The sequence below is a fragment of the Salmo trutta genome, chromosome 39 (genome assembly GCF_901001165.1).
Source record: "Salmo trutta chromosome 39, fSalTru1.1, whole genome shotgun sequence".
In the NCBI taxonomy this organism is placed as follows: Eukaryota; Metazoa; Chordata; class Actinopteri; order Salmoniformes; family Salmonidae; genus Salmo; species Salmo trutta.
In genome coordinates, this window is record NC_042995.1 from 10,623,649 (window position 1) to 10,640,485 (window position 16,837).

At 40.3% G+C, this 16,837-nt stretch overlaps 2 protein-coding genes across 10 annotated transcripts in view; both read left to right on the forward strand.

The window, feature by feature from the left end:
- Positions 1-16,837, forward strand: part of LOC115179515 (zinc finger protein OZF) — a 919,448-nt gene that overhangs the window by 839,063 nt on the left and 63,548 nt on the right. The window lies entirely within an intron of this gene.
- The window catches only part of LOC115179539 (gastrula zinc finger protein XlCGF17.1-like), a 558,171-nt gene that overhangs the window by 531,548 nt on the left and 9,786 nt on the right, over positions 1-16,837 (forward strand). Inside the window, exons 1-2 of one of the 5 annotated variants that reach the window (XM_029741159.1) lie at positions 12,465-12,545; positions 13,780-14,018. In XM_029741159.1, coding sequence (XP_029597019.1) covers positions 13,916-14,018 — 103 coding nt within the window. In that variant the 5' untranslated portion in view covers positions 12,465-12,545; positions 13,780-13,915. Of the gene's footprint in view, positions 1-12,464; positions 12,762-12,955; positions 14,019-16,837 lie in introns of those variants that run through there. The other 4 variants (XM_029741158.1, XM_029741156.1, XM_029741157.1 and 1 more) reach the window with 4 other exon arrangements.

The following is a 16,837-nucleotide window of genomic DNA, read 5'->3' on the forward strand; positions in this document are numbered from 1 at the left end:
ACACCATAGTAACAATTATAGATAAAATGTAAACAACTGAATGTGTCTTAATATTAGTACACATGTAGAAACTGATAATGATTACAGTTAGCTTCAAAATAGTAGTGCGACCGTGAAATTGTCTCTCTCTCATGTACCTGCACTGCTACCCCATTCAGAGATGCTAACTGCTTTAGTACACCTGCACTGCTACCCCATTCAGAGATGCTAACTGCTTTAGTACACCTGCACTGCTACCCCATTGAGAGATGCTAACTGCTTTAGTACACCTGCACTGCTACCCCATTCAGAGATGCTAACTGCTTTAGTACACCTGCACTGCTACCCCATTCAGAGATGCTAACTGCTTAGTACACCTGCACTGCTACCCCATTCAGAGATGCTAACTGCTTTAGTACACCTGCACTGCTACCCCATTCAGAGATGCTAACTGCTTAGTACACCTGCACTGCTACCCCATTCAGAGATGCTAACTGCTTTAGTACACCTGCACTGCTACCCCATTCAGAGATGCTAACTGCTTTAGTACACCTGCACTGCTACCCCATTCAGAGATGCTAACTGCTTTAGTACACCTGCACTCCTACCCCATTCAGAGATGCTAACTGCTTAGTACACCTGCACTGCTACCCCATTCAGAGATGCTAACTGCTTTAGTACACCTGCACTGCTACCCCATTCATAGATGCTAACTGCTTTAGTACACCTGCACTGCTACCCCATTCAGAGATGCTAACTGCTTTAGCACACCTGCACTGCTACCCCATTCAGAGATGCTAACTGCTTAGTACACCTGCACTGCTACCCCATTCAGAGATGCTAACTGCTTTAGTACACCTGCACTGCTACCCCATTCAGAGATGCTAACTGCTTTAGTACACCTGCACTGCTACCCCATTCATAGATGCTAACTGCTTTAGTACACCTGCACTGCTACCCCGCTCATAGATGCTAACTGCTTTAGTACACCTGCACTGCTACCCCGCTCATAGATGCTAACTGCTTTAGTACTTATCGACGATAGTATCTTCTGACCAGGGAGTTTTCCTAAGATCCATGACTCTAGTCTTTTTCCACATTTTGTTACATTACAGCCTTATTCTAAAATGGATTAAATCGTTTTTTCCCCCTTATCAATCTACACACAATAACCCATAATCACAAAGCAAAAAGAGGTTGAGAAATGTTCGGCAGATTTATTCCAAAGAAAAAAATATACACTGCTCAAAAAAATAAAGGGAACACTTAAACAACACAATGTAACTCCAAGTTAATCACACTTCTGTGAAATCAAACTGTCCACTTAGGAAGCAACACTGATTGACAATAAATTTCACATGCTGTTGTGCAAATGGAAGACAACAGGTGGAAATTATAGGCAATTAGCAAGATACCCCCAATAAAGGAGTGGTTCTGCAGGTGGGGACAACAGACCACTTCTCATTTCCTATGCTTCCTGGCTGATGTTTTGGTCACTTTTGAATGCTGGCGGTGCTTTCACTCTAGTGGTAGCATTAGACGGAGTCTACAACCCACACAAGTGGCTCAGGTAGTGCAGCTCATCCAGGATGGCACATCAATGCGAGCTGTGGCAAGAAGGTTTGCTGTGTCTGTCAGCGTAGTGTCCAGAGCATGGAGGCGCTACCAGGAGACAGGCCAGTACATCAGGAGACGTGGAGGAGGCCATAGGAGGGCAACAACCCAGCAGCAGGACCGCTACCTCCGCCTTTGTGCAAGGAGGAGCAGGAGGAGCACTGCCAGAGCCCTGCAAAATAACCTCCAGCAGGCCACAAATGTGCATGTGTCTACTCAAACGGTCAGAAACAGACTCCATGAGGGTGGTATGAGGGCCCGACGTCCACAGGTGGGGGTTGTGCTTACAGCCCAACACCGTGCAGAACGTTTGGCATTTGCCAGAGAACACCAAGATAGGCAAATTCGCCACTGGCGCCCTGTGCTCTTCACAGATGAAAGCAGGTTCACACTGAGCAAGTGACAGACGTGACAGAGTCTGGAGACGCCGTGGAGAACGTTCTGCTGCCTGCAACATCCTCCAGCATGACCGGTTTGGCGGTGGGTCAGTCATGTTGTGGGGTGGCATTTCTTTGGGGGGCCGCACAGACCTCCATGTGCTCGCCAGAGGTAGCCTGACTGCCATTAGGTACCGAGATGAGATCCTCAGACCCCTTGTGAGACCATATGCTGGTGCGGTTGGCCCTGGGTTCCTCCTAATGCAAGACAATGCTAGACCTCATGTGGCTGGAGTGTGTCAGCAGTTCCTGCAAGAGGACGGCATTGATGCTATGGACTGGCCCGCCCGTTCCCCAGACCTGAATCCAATTGAGCACATCTGGGACATCATGTCTCGCTCCATCCACCAACGCCCCGTTGCACCACAGACTGTCCAGGAGTTGGCGGATGCTTTAGTCCAGGTCTGGGAGATCCCTCAGGAGACCATCTGCCACCTCATCAGGAGCATGCCCAGGCGTTGTAGGGAGGTCATACAGGCACATGGAGGCCACACACACTACTGAGCCTCATTTTGACTTGTTTTAAGGACATTACATCAAAGTTGGATCAGCCTGTAGTGTGGTTTTCCACTTAATTTTGAGTGTGACTCCAAATCCAGACCTCCATGGGTTGATAAATTGGATTTCCATTGATTATTTTTGTGTGATTTTGTTGTCAGCACATTCAACTATGTAAATAAAAAAGTATTTAATAAGATGATTTCTTTCATTCAGATCTAGGATGTGTTGTTTAAGTGTTCCCTTTATTTTTTTGAGCAGTATATATAATCACACACCCCTCTTGTTGGCGGAGAGAACATTTTGCAGTTTTAAAGCTAATTTCCAGCTAAAGTTTTGTACACAAAATCCCTAATTTGTTTAGGAAAAACATTCCCTATCCCTCAACCCTTACTCTCTTTATGTGACACATGTATGCATGGCTAGAGAACCTTATGTAATTATTACTCCAGAATGCCTGTTATTCCAGAGGATGAGTCGGACGGGATTATTTTTTCCCCCAAACTGCCCCCTGTAATTCTTTATTTTCCCCCAATAAATTGGCAGTTATGATGCAAGCCTGGAGGATTTTATTCTAGGAGTGAAGATACAGTATTTCAACATTTCCAGGTGATAGGGCCACACTGATAACTCCAGCTTGGTTTCTCAACCATCTATCCTATAGTGTCACCATAATATTTGAATTGAGAAAGTGAGATCATAATCATTAGCATATTTTAGCAATCCGCAGTACGTCCTAAATGCCCCTCAGCGTTCAGATGTGAGCTAAACAGTTCAATTGCACTCCAGAAGCATTTTAAGCCCATGGATAAGAAAGTTAACTTATAATTTACAAACCTTTAGGTCAGTTGTATGCTGCTGCTTTGCCATCTATTAACAGCAAGGGTTGCATTAAATTGTCTCAATATTTTTTACTGATGCATTTGGTAATATTCAATTCATAAACACAAAACATATAAACAAAAGCATTCACTGAAAGTTGATGGGTTACATGTAACCCATCCATAATGCACAGCACTTAACTGATTCGATAATGAACTATTGTTTTCTTGCTCAAACCGAGAGCAACACCTGTTGCCAAACAGAACTGACAGAAAAAATCTTGAATTGTTGCATCTCATTGTGTTTTTGTCCTCTGGTGGATAGTTAGATAATATTGTCCCTTTTCTAAATTAGCCATGGATGGAGATAGGGATTTGGACTTGCGGCTTTACTTAATTCTCCGTACTGGCCAATGATTATAACAGTGATTCTGGTCCAACCATACATTGCGCCCCTGGCCTGAGAGGATGGAAGTTCAACATGTAGCTAGATGTAGTATGCTAATGTTACCTAGCTGGCCTAGCGCATTGTTTCCCATGAAAGTAAGTTAGACTAGCGAGCAAGAATTTTTGCCAGGTAGCCTAGGACAACAGAAACTAAAAGTGTTTACTGTATGACAGAGTCATAGACCTTTTAGGCAACATGAACGAGGAGGATGGCATTGGTGTTTCTCTACAAGTAGGGTGAGACATGTTTTTTCTACTTGCATGCATACATACACATAGAAATCAGTACCTTGGACAGCCATATCATATTTAGCTTATGTTGATTGGACTAAATAGTTTTTGGTATCTTTTTGTGGTCACTGTATTAGACTAAGCATAGGTGATTAGATGATGTTGAAGGTGAAATGGTGCTGGAATAGTGGAGGCAGCTCCTGTTTTCTTTGCGACTTGCAGTAACACTGAAAATGTCAGAAACATTACCTTGCTTGAACATGCTGTAGGTAATGTAACTGTTTGTTACACACTATGTTTTGTAGACTTCACCGGACAGATGTTGCTCTCCCGTTTTGGAATGAAAACAAATGTGTGGTTGAATTTATTCTGCCACTGTGTCTTCTTATTGTTTTACATTTTTACATTTTAGTCATTTAGCAGACGCTCTTATCCAGAGCGACTTACAGTAGTGAATGCATACATTTCATACATTTTTTCCCGTACTGGTCCCCCGTATTGTCTCGGGCCTGAGGCCTATATATCACGGTGGCAAGGCATATGAACTAACAGATTAACGCGCAAACACATAGGTTGTTATATGTTTTTGTATGTTTTATTATTTTGGCTTGGCTTCTGCAGTGACTTCCCATGCACCGATACTGGTAAAATGTATTTCTATTCTGATTTCAGATTATCAATCCTTACAAAATAGTTTTTCTATATCACCATTAGAAAGCTGTGTAAATGGTAGTTGTTTTGGAGAAAAGCATTGATTATCGTATAAGATACACATTTGCACGTGTTTTTTCTTGACTATTACAATTTGATTGATGTGGTTATATTGTACGTCATATCATTAAACGCAGACAGAGTGGGCACCGCCATTATACCAGCACGTGAGACTTTTTTTTATTTTTACACAAAGCCAATAACATCTCAAATACATTGACTCTTTATTAAATTACATTTGAATGATACACGTTCAAAAAGAAATATCTAGCTACGTGACTTGCAAAATCGTTTATCACGTTTTTCACTCACTCGGTGTGACACATAAATAACACACAGAACCTTTACCAAACGTGATAATACCTTGACGGATGTGTTACCTAGCATGTTATGACGTGTTCTTTCGACAACAGAAAGTGTAAACGTGCTATTACATACCTGTAGTAATAAATACAACGGTTACCGTCTTCACAGCACAGTTCTAGCGCTTTCTTTATCTGAAGAATGGAGCGCGCTTCCCCGGAACAACTTCTTCCTCTGCTTTGGAGTTTAAAGGCGGTTGGAATCAAATATGTAGCATTACCGCCCCCAACTGGACTATAATATAAACCCATTACACTTTATGATACAAAATGGGAAAACGGGGAATGCAAAAACTCTACAATCATTAAAAACCCACTACCCCATTCCACTACTTTGACGCTATCTGCTCCTGCACCATGCCAACGGCCTGGGAGGATGGGACACCACCACTCAACACACCCTGTATCTCTTCTGAAGTTAAATACCCAGATACTTCTCTGCAGCTGCCTCAATTATTTTCTGTGACTTAGTTCCATTGCTGAGGTAAAGATGATTACCATTACTAAGAAGCCAACCTTAATAAAGCATACAGTATATCACTCAAATCAAATCAAATTGTACTCACATTCGCCGAATACAACAGGTTACCGTGAAAGGCATACTTAACAACCAACAATGCAGTTCAAGAAATAGAGTTAAGAAAATATTTGTGAAATAAACTAAAGTAAAAAAAAGAAAAAAAGTAACACAATAAGATTACATAAAATCTAATGACTAAGTCAAAATTCAAACCCTCCTTGTAAGATTAAAATAACAAAAAATGTATAGAAATACAGTGTAGACATTGTTAATGATGTAAATTACTATTGTAGCTGGAAACGGCTGATTTTTAATGGATATCTACATATGCATACAGAGGCCCATTATCAGCAACCATCACTCCTGTGACGTTGTGTTAGCTAATCCAAGTTTATAATTATAATTATGATCATTACAAAACCCTTTTTCAATTATGTTAGCACAGCTGAAAACTGTTGTTCTGATTAAAGAAGCAATAAAACTGGACTTCTTTAGACTGGTTGAGTATCTGGAGCATCAGCATTTGTGGATTCAATTAAAGGCTCAAAATGGTCAGAAACAAATAACTTTCTTCTGAAACTCGTCAGTCTATTCTTGTTCTGAGAAATGAAGGCTATTCCATGCGAGAAATTGCCAAGAAACGGAAGATCTCGTACAACGCTGTGTACTACTCCCGTCACAGAACAGCGCAAACTGGCTCTAACAAGAATAGAAAGAGGAGTGGGAGGCCCCGGTGCACAACTGAGCAAGAGGACAAGTACATTAGAGGGTCTCAACGTCAACAGTGAAGAGGCGACTCCGGGATGCTGGCCATCTAGGCAGAGTTCCTCTGTCCAGTGTCTGTGTTTTTTTGCCCAGTGTCTGTGTTCTTTTGCCCATCTTAATCTTTTATTTTTATTGGCCAGTCTGAGATATGGCTTTTTCTTTGCAACTCTGCCTAGAAGGCCAGCATCTCGGAGTCGCCTATCATATCGCCTATCATATATACAATACAGTCATTGGCTTACGGCCATACCAGCTCTAATACGTCCAGTCTCAGAAGCTAAGCAGGGTCGGGTCTGTTTAGTACTTTGATGGTACACTGTAAACATTTTTGTCCAGCAGGGTGTACTCTTCTACTATTTAATCAGGGAGCAACTGTCTTTATGTGTTACAGTTTCTCTCAATCACCTACAAGCATTTTCTCTCGATCGCCTACAAGCTAAACAGAGTCAACAAAACACACAACTTTTGCAAAACAGTAAATGCTTTTTGAAAATGTAGTTGTCTTTTTAAAACATAAAAACATTCATAAAAAAAGATATTATACCGTCAAAATTGCAAATACATTCATCAAAAGAAAATGACTGCCTGCGAAAAGCTGGAAGAACAACTATCAAAAGGGGCAGAATTATGGGCAATTACTCTCCTTTTATGCATATTTCACCAAACAATTTCATACACAAAAAATGAAATACTGAAATAAGCACATTGTACATGATTCATTCATGGTGTAAGTAAAGACTTGGTGGACTGTATATTCTTTAGGTTAGGTTCTACATGATGTATTTCTCTCCCGTGTGCTGGTAAGGGCACAGATGACAGACAGGTAGGATTCCAGTTGAGGTGGTTTAATAACACTGAAGATGTACAGGCACAGAACAGGCACAGTGTACGCAGGGGCGGAAATCCCGGGGGGGACGGGGGGGACACGACCCCCCATCCTGGGAAAAATATGATTTGACCCCCCCAATATATCACTGAAACATAACTATGTAATTTAAATAATATTAATAATACGCAATGAAAGCAATTGTGCTGATTATAGACACTTAATAGCGCGTTTTTAAGTTTCAAAAGATTGCGACCCCCCCCCCACCCTTTTCCTCACAATGGTTTGATCCACTGGCAAGGTAACAGAGGGGTCGTAGCCACTGTCTGAAAGGCACTCAATGAACGTAACTGACGTGAGGTTAATCCAGTCAATCGCGCACACACACTAGCTGAATATGCAGAGCTAGCGCGCAATTATTAACTATTAAGCTAGCTAGTACCTATTCCATTTATGTGGCCTCGTCAAAGATGGAATCTTTGCTATCGTCAATTTATTCCGAGATCAGCATGCAGATGATGTAAGTTAGTGCTTCAAAGTCCCTGTGATAAGGTTAGCGATAAACTGAAGTCCAAACTGAACAGAACTACACTCTCTTCTACCATTGTCTTAAATATATTTAATGGTCTCGTTGCAAAAGCTAAATTGTCGCAAGGGAACTTTTATTTATTTATTTTATTTAACCCGGGTAGCAAAGATTATAGCAAACACCACTGAAACTGAATTGGTGCTCACTAGCTTTGCAAATTCAGCTATTGTTGGAAGCCAGCCAATATGAAAGAAACTATTAAAATTACAAAAGGTTGCAGCATATGTTGTGTAAATGGTGAACTCATACAGCTGTCAACTCTTGTCATTTTAATCCGTTTCACATTTGCTAGCTACCTTTTAGATCGAAGCCCAAATAGAATGATAAAAGATAAGATGATAGAAGTCCATCTCCTACTGTAAATAACCTAAACACTGTGTGTGTGTGTGTAGCCAGCCAGCAAGGTAGAAAGGCAGAAAAATAAAAGACGGACATCAGAGTATTTTTCAGTACACCAAAACGCAAAGTAAGAACCCTAGTAGCCTAATATCTCAAAGACTAGTTGATAAAATGTTCATAAGAAAGAAATGAAATTCTAATGGAAATGTTTCACAATGATGTCATTAGGCAGAGCAGGCAACAGATGGCACACAGACAGCAGAGTTGGGGACAGATATGCAGGGACAGACTGGCAGAGACAGGGAGTCTCAGGTAAGTTTGTTGAGTCTTTGTTTGGCAACATTATGAAAGGTTCTCCATTTTTTTTACTTGTAAAATAGGAACATAATTGGAAAATGCCATGGATACCCCCACTCTCAACTTAAACTGGTGACTGAACTAAGATTTGTTAAAGGCAATGGTATTGCTGTTGTGAGTAGTTGTGTCGTTTTGGGTACCGGTAGTTAGGAGTACGGCAAACACCTTATTTCTTTGGTTCCTCAATATACATTTACCATATTACAATGTAGGCTATGTGTTACAGCACTACTTTTGGTGTCCCCCTCGGGAATTGCTCTTGAGAAAATGTCATGTAATTGTCCCCCCCAAAGTTGATATCAGATTTTTGCCCCTGAGTGTACGTAGTATGGATGGGCTAAGGAACTTAGTGGTCTGGCAACTTGCCTCAAACAAAGTGTGTGTGTGTCTGCAAATAAAGAAATACATCAAGATACACTAGTGAATAACTGAGTACAATCTCCAATTCACATCTCTTATAAACAATATGCATGGCTAGAACATGACTATGATGACGTAATGCTATACAGGACCATACAGCGCAATATAAGATAAAATAAAAGATGGGAAATATGTACTTCCATGTCAACAAGGACGCACACTGGCACACTGGCCTTGGCTAACACAATGAAAGCTAACTGGTGGGAAAACACAAGGATGGCTGGAACTTTCTCTCACTTCACTTCTCTCCAGCTGATCTTCTCTGAGCTGGAGATCACCCAGCATGCTCTGCACCACTTCACCGGTGGGCGGAGCTACAGCTCTGATAAGATTTACTAACATTACTGATATGATTAACTTCAAATACTTCCTAGCCTTTTGTACAGTCATTCTTTTCAAAGGGATAGTGAACAGCAAGGAGCTACAACAACAAAAACGATGCCACTCACCAGATGATCATTTGTAAATAAAGTTTATCTTGAAAAGGGTGATGTTAACAAGTTAGCAACAACATCCACCTTGAAGTTGATAACAGCTGCTGCAGCCGCCATTGTCACACTACTACCACAACACAAGCTAACTAACGTTACTAGAGTTAACGTGGGAAAACTACTGCTTTCCCCACTGATTCTTTTCTCTTGTCACTCTAAAATTCTGCTCTAATACAGTTGAATAGCAGAGGCCTTCTGTTCAGTTTCTGAAGGCCTAGCCAATCAAGTATGGTTAACACAGCATAACATCAGTGGGTGGATCAACAGTGATGAGTGTAACATCAGTGGGTGGATCAACAGTGATGAGTGTAACATCAGTGGGTGGATCAACAGTGATGAGTGTAACATCTGCACTCCATTATTGGTTAGACCAGCATAGCCAGGTGCATGCTGGTCAGCTTAATGTTTACATAGCAGGTTAAGACAACTAACCTAGCAGGTTGGGATAATTAACGTAGCAGGTTAAGATAATTCACGTGGCCGGTTAGGATAATGAAGTTGAGGTTAGGAAAATGGTTAGGATAATTAACATGGCAGGTTAGGATGATGAGGTTAAGGTTAGGAAAGGGGTCTGGGTTTTGCTTAGCTAAAATGCTACAGTTGTCAAACAATCAACTGTTCGTGCAACAATCAAATCAGCCACACAAAATGGTCTTGAGTGGCAACAAATCTTCTCAGTTAGCTGATTCACTTTCCATACACCCACCTCTGTTGATCCTCCCACTTCAGTCAACACGCCCACTTTCAGACACACTCCATATATGCTGTTACCCATGACTATAGCCAATGGCTGGCTGATCTAGCTAGATTTTTCTACCCACAGTCCACCAAAGAAAATCCTGATTGGATATTTTTTTCTCTTAATTAATTAATAACCCTTCTCTTTCCAACACAAACTGACGTGATTAAATCAGAAAATTATTACTTCATATTATTGCTTCCTAAAATGCTGTGGTGCTTACTAACACAATAGGAAATGTTGTGGTAGATGTGGGCCATCACAGGTGAGTTCACAGCTCTTCCACTCTGAACAATGGGGCATGGAAAGGGTAACACAAGCTTCCTTTCTGGTTCCATTCCCCAATAGTAAGTGGGTCATACTTGAATTGTGGTAGTAATATTGTCCCTGGACTTTGGCACCATAGAAAACACTTTTAAATTATTTATGAAAACATGTCCTTTATACTACAAAACAGTATTTGTATGTATTGTAGAACATACTGGGGGCTAGCTAATTGGCATGTAGAGGTGTAGTGACATGTATTGAGTAGAGACATAGACATATAAAATATTTATCACGCTATCAATTAAACAAAAACATTGTCTGTATAGATAACCCATAGGCTGAGCAGTAGAATGTAGAACATGTATTTTTCATTAGCAGATCAAATCAAGTTCAATGCAGTTATCCATTCAATGCAGTTATCCAAACACATTCTTCATCATCAAGGATGAAAATAATACATCCAGTTTTAAAAGACAATTTAATAAACATATGTAGTAGTTTCAATGTATGTATATCATTAAACAAAAGTTGCTTAGGGAGAGGTGAAATTTACACAATTGTTACCCGGAGGAAAATGAGGGAGTGTCATGCTTTTTATATTTCAGTCAAGGGGAGGGTTTAGTATTTTTTTTCATTTAGTTCAGGAAGTGTCATGTAATTTGTAATCAATCATTGTCATACTGCTCAGGGTTTGAGAATTAGTTGCTTATTATATCTCATGACGACCCTCCTCCCTGATTCTCTGCTGGGTCCGCAATATCAAGTGTGCAAAGTGTAGTCTCAATAAAAGGATTGTTAAGTTCTGAACGAACAGAGTAGAAACTCAGATGGACAACTAGTAAAAGCACACACCAGATTTATTCAACCTACTGGATACGTCAGCTGCAAATACAACATACAAGTCACACAATGACATATTTATACCTTCCAACTAGGCAGAGTCACCACTCACCACCTATAAGATAAACAATCAGTCTATTTCTCAGAGGACCTAAGTCTGTTCTTTTTACTGGCATTGTCACGGCCCTGCCTGAGTCCAGAGCAGCGTGAGCGAAGAGGTGTGTGAGATAGGACTGTGGTTAGTGTCGTTGGGGTGGGCCCCTCTGGCACTCCTCTCAGAGGTTTCTTCTCTCTTCAACTGTTATCCTCATCTCCATGTTGAAGTTCCACATCTTTGCTTGCCCTCCTTCCACAGAAACTAACTTGACTTATCAGGAACTGAGCCTGTTTCCCTTTACCTCCATCCTTATTAATACACAGCCAGAACATGTCTGGACACGTTCTGTACTTGCCTCACAGTAACTTTCCCAAAGTTCAATAAAGTAGCCATCTAGTGACAGGAATAAGTCTATTTCAAGTTAGAATCCAACATGATCCATAGACTTAACTATTGGCCTGGGCTATACCAAGACCATGCTCAGAGAAGCACCGTGCAAAGTTATATTTCTAAGAAAATGGACTTGCTTCCCTAGGTTTTGCACTGCTGGGATGGTGTATATAAAACTATATAAGACTCTTAAATAATTTAATTTAAATGTTAAATAGTATTTTTTGATCACAAAAACAATGAGAAAATATGGACAAATAAATTAATAATGAAATGTTAATTATATAAAGCAGCCCGTGTAATCATCTGCCAGAGAGTAGCCACAATCGGCCAGAGACCCTAGCAATACATTTGGGCCAGATAACTCTCACCGGAATCGGCCCAAGATCCAAGTAATACATTTGGACCAGATAACTCACACCGGAATCGGCCTGAGCTCAATCCCCGCATCCCAGCCATAAGTAATACTGCCTAAGGCGGACCAGACTCGGGCCACAAGACGTCGGCCGAGTCTGACTCTCAGCTTGAATCGGCCCAGATCCACTGTGCTAGCTGGGATGGGACAACATTCCACAGGCCACAATCAACAGCTTGATCAACTCTATGCAAAAGAGATGTGTCCCGGAGGAGACAGCGACCCCTTCTCATGTAATGAAGTAGGGCCATCCCAAGGATCCCAGAATGCACGGACGGTGTTAGTGGGGGAACAGGAAGTTCCGGACAGAATCACACCATTCTTCAGAAAGCGCCAAAACGGTGCAGTCAAGAAGATAACATTTGTGTCCTTTTCTATTTATTACTACAGGTATATAATAGCACGTTTAAACCTTCTAATATCGAAAGAACATGTCATTCCATTTTAGGTAACACAGCCGTTAAGGTATTATCACGTTTGGTAAAGGTTTGACTTGTTATTTTTGTGTCAAGCTAAGTGAAGAACGTGATAACGTTAACTATTTTACAAGTTACATAGTTAGAGCCTTTGGGGTTTGTCTGAGTGGATGTACATCGTTTTCTCAAGGTAATTTAATAAAGAATATATTTACTTGAGATTTCTGAATTCGTTTTACATGTTATTAGGTTTGTGTAAAATTCAAGCTGGTAAAATGGCGGCGCCACTCGGTTTGCGTCAACAGACTTCAGTCCAGGCAGTGAGGGAGCAGCAGAGAAACACCATTTCACGGTCACACTACTGTTTTGAAGCTGAATGTAATGATTATCCGTTTTCTACATGTGTACTAACATTCAGACCCTTTAAGTTATCGTTGTCTTTAAATATTACTATGGTCTGTACGGAAATCCTTTTGGTTTATGATTTAAATATACAGTGAAGAAAAGGTTATTCAGGAAAATAGTACATAGTGCTGCCTAAAACATACTGCAACCTTGTACTAAATCGTTTTTGAGTAATTTATGCATTTATGTGAATTCAGGAAGTCTACCATAGATTAAGAGCTGATTTAAAGCGTCAACTTTGTTTAATGTGAATGAATTCATGTTTTGTTGTCAATGTTGAGCTACCAGATCTATTGAAATGAGATCAGTGTTTGACTTGGACAGGAGCTCACCGGAGCTGAGTACCTGCACCTCAATTAAAGTACCTGTTATAGAATATTAGCTCAAAGTATTGTGGCGCTCCTGCCCTTAAATATAAACAATATTTTTTGAGAGTAAAGAAAGTGAACTGAGAAGACTACGTTTTGTGTCTGTTTCTCTTTATTACTACAGGCCGACTAGAATTAAGTCAGTCCGGTAACATCAACAGTGAAGACAAATCCAACATGTTTTTTGTCATTTATGTGAATTTGGAAAATCTACTATAGATTAAGTGCATTTACGTTGTGTAGCCTAATTTATAGTGTGTACTTGTCAAATGTCAATTAGTGTTTTGCTGTCAATGCTTAGCTACCTGACCTGTTGAAATTAGATAATTGAACAAGAAAAAAATAGAATATTTTTAGAGAATATAGAATGTACCTGAACTGCCAAGACATTTAACTTTTGTGTCCGTTTCTCTTTATTACTACTGGCCGACTCAGATTAAGTCTGAGGCCGGTAACATCAACAGTGAGGACAAACCCAGCCTGCCTCTCTCCTTCCACACTGAGTCCAAACCTACAGTCACTGGGTCCTGATTGTGACATTGGAGCCCAGTTTGCACTGCAGGATCCAGAGATGGCATCAGTGAAGCTGGAAGACTGCAGTCAAACACTGGAGCTGAATGTCAACATTAAAGATGAAGGAGAGGAGGAGAAGATTGGGAAATCTATTTCTCATGGTAAGCACAGGTTCTATCTAACTAAGTTTGTGTTATTCATTCCAACTTCCCACTGTGTATGAAAAGTTGCAGTAGAACTGTTTCATGATGAACTGTTTCAATGAGAAGGTAGATGTTATTTCATGCTACTGACACTTGCATGGTTTGACACCAGTATTGCCAGCATTTGTTTTATTCACTGGGTTATCTGGAGTGATCAGAGAGTAGACTAAAGAAGTGAAGTAGACAAACTGACAGTGTTTTAAAGTTCTATGAAATGAGTCTGTGTAGTTACTAACCCTTGTGATAGTGAGTGGAGGATGATATGAAATGAGTCTGTGTAGTTACTAACCCTTGTGATAGTGAGAGGAGGATGATATGAAATGAGTCTGTGTAGTTTCTAACCCTTGTGATAGTGAGTGGAGGATGATATGAAATGAGTCTGTGTAGTTACTAACCCTTGTGATAGTGAGTGGAGGATGATATGAAATGAGTCTGTGTAGTTACTAACCCTTGTGATAGTGAGTGGAGGATGATATGAAATGAGTCTGTGTAGTTACTAACCCTTGTGATAGTGAGTGGAGGATGATATTGCTCATCATTTTCATGACTTATAAGATACTTTTATAGTAGTTTTATTCCCCATTGTATTGCACAGCCTACTGATATGAATACATACAGTAACCGCCTACTGATATGAATACATACAGTAACCGCCTACTGATATGAATACATACAGTACCCGCCTACTGATATGAATACATACAGCACCCGCCTACTGATATGAATACATACAGTACCAACCTACTAATATGAATACATACAGTGCATTCGCGAAGTATTTAGACCCCTTGACTTTTTCCACATTTTGTTACGTTACAGCCTTATTCTAAAATGGATTAAATAAATGTTCCTCGTCAATCTACATTTTACATTTTTTTACATTTTAGTCATTTTTAGCAGACGCTCTTATCCAGAGCGACTTACAGTAGTGAATGCATATACTTCATAAAACATTTTTTTCCGTACTGGTCCCCCGTGGGAATCGAACCCACAACCCTGGCGTTGCAAACACCATGCTCTACCAACTGAGCCACACGGAACCTACACACAATACCCCATAATGACAATGCAAAAACAGGTTTTTAGAAATCTTTTCATATTTATGAAATATTTAAAACAGAAATACCTAATTTACACAAGTATTCAGACTCTTTGCTAGGAGACTCGACATTGAGATCATATGCATCCTGTTTCCGTTGATCATCCTTGAGATATTTCTATAACTTGATTTTTGTCAACCTGTGGTAAATTCAGTTGATTGGACATGATTTGGAAAGGCACACACCTGTCTATATAAGGTCCCATGTTTGACAGTGCATGTCAGAGCAAAAACCAAGCCATGAGGTTTAAGGAATTGTCCGTAGAGCTCCATGAAAGGAAAAATTCACAAGCTGGTAAAATGGCGGCGCCACTCGATCTGCATCAACAGACTTCAGTGCAGGCAGTGTGGATGCAGCAGAGAGAGACAATTTTACGGTTGCACTACTGTTTTGAAGCTAAATGTAATGATTATCGGTTTTCTACATGTGTAATAATATTCAGACACGTTGTTTCTGTCTTTATTTATAAATGTTACTATGGCGTGAACAGGAAATACAATTGGTTTTTGAAGTAATACAGTGAAATACAAGGTTAAGGAAAATAGCACGTAGTGCTGCCGGAAACAAACTGTAACCTTGTACTAAATTGTTTTTGAGTCATTTATGCATTTATCTACTATAGGTTAAGTATTGTCTCAAAAGTATTGTGAAGCTCCTACACCTAAATGTAAACAGTACCGGCACCCAAAATGAGTATCGGCAACTATTTCAGTCCAAGTCAAGCACTGAATTGGATAATTGAACAAGAAAAAATTGAATATATTTTTAGAGAATAAAGAAAGTGCCAGAACTTAAGACAATAATGTTTGTGTCTGTTTCTCTTATACCACTTGCCGACTCAGGTATGAGGCCGGTAACATCAACAGTGAGGACAAACCCAGCCTGCCTCTCTCCTTCCACACTGAGTCCAAACCTACAGTCACTGGGTCCTGATAATGACAGTGGAGGCCAGTTTTTACAGCAGGATCCAGAGATGGCATCAGTGAAGCTGGAAGACTGCAGTCAAACACTGAAGCTGAATGTCAACATTAAAGATGAAGAAGAGGAGGAGAAGATTGGGAAATCTGTTAGTCTTGGTAAGAGCAGGTTCTATTTAACTTAGTTTGTTGTTCGTTCCAACTTCCCACTGTGCATGACAAGTTGCAGTAGAATGATTGTGTAGTTACTAACCCTTGTGATGTTGAGTTGATGATATATATATATATACCTCATCATTTTCATGACTTATGAGATACTTTAGTAGTTTCTTATTACCCTTTTGTATAGCACAGCCTACTTACATGAATACTTACACGTAGCCTAGTGTTTAGATCGTTTTGCCAGTAAACGAAAGGCTGCTGGATTGAATCCCCGAGCTGACAAGGTAAAAATGGGTCGTTCTGCCCCTGAGCAAGGCAGGTAACCCCTGGGCGCCAGAGATGTGGATGTCGATTATGGCAGCCCCCCACAACTCTCTGATTCAGAGGTTGGGTTAAATGCGGAAGACACATTTCAGTTGAATGCATTCATTTGTACAACTGACTAGGTATCCCCCTCTCCCATTCAGAAAGTATTTAGACCCCTTGACTTTTTCCACATTTTGTTACCTTACAGCCTTATTCCAAAATGTATTAAATAAAAAATGTTCCTCATCAATCTACACACAATACCCCATAATGACAAAGCAAATCTGTTTTT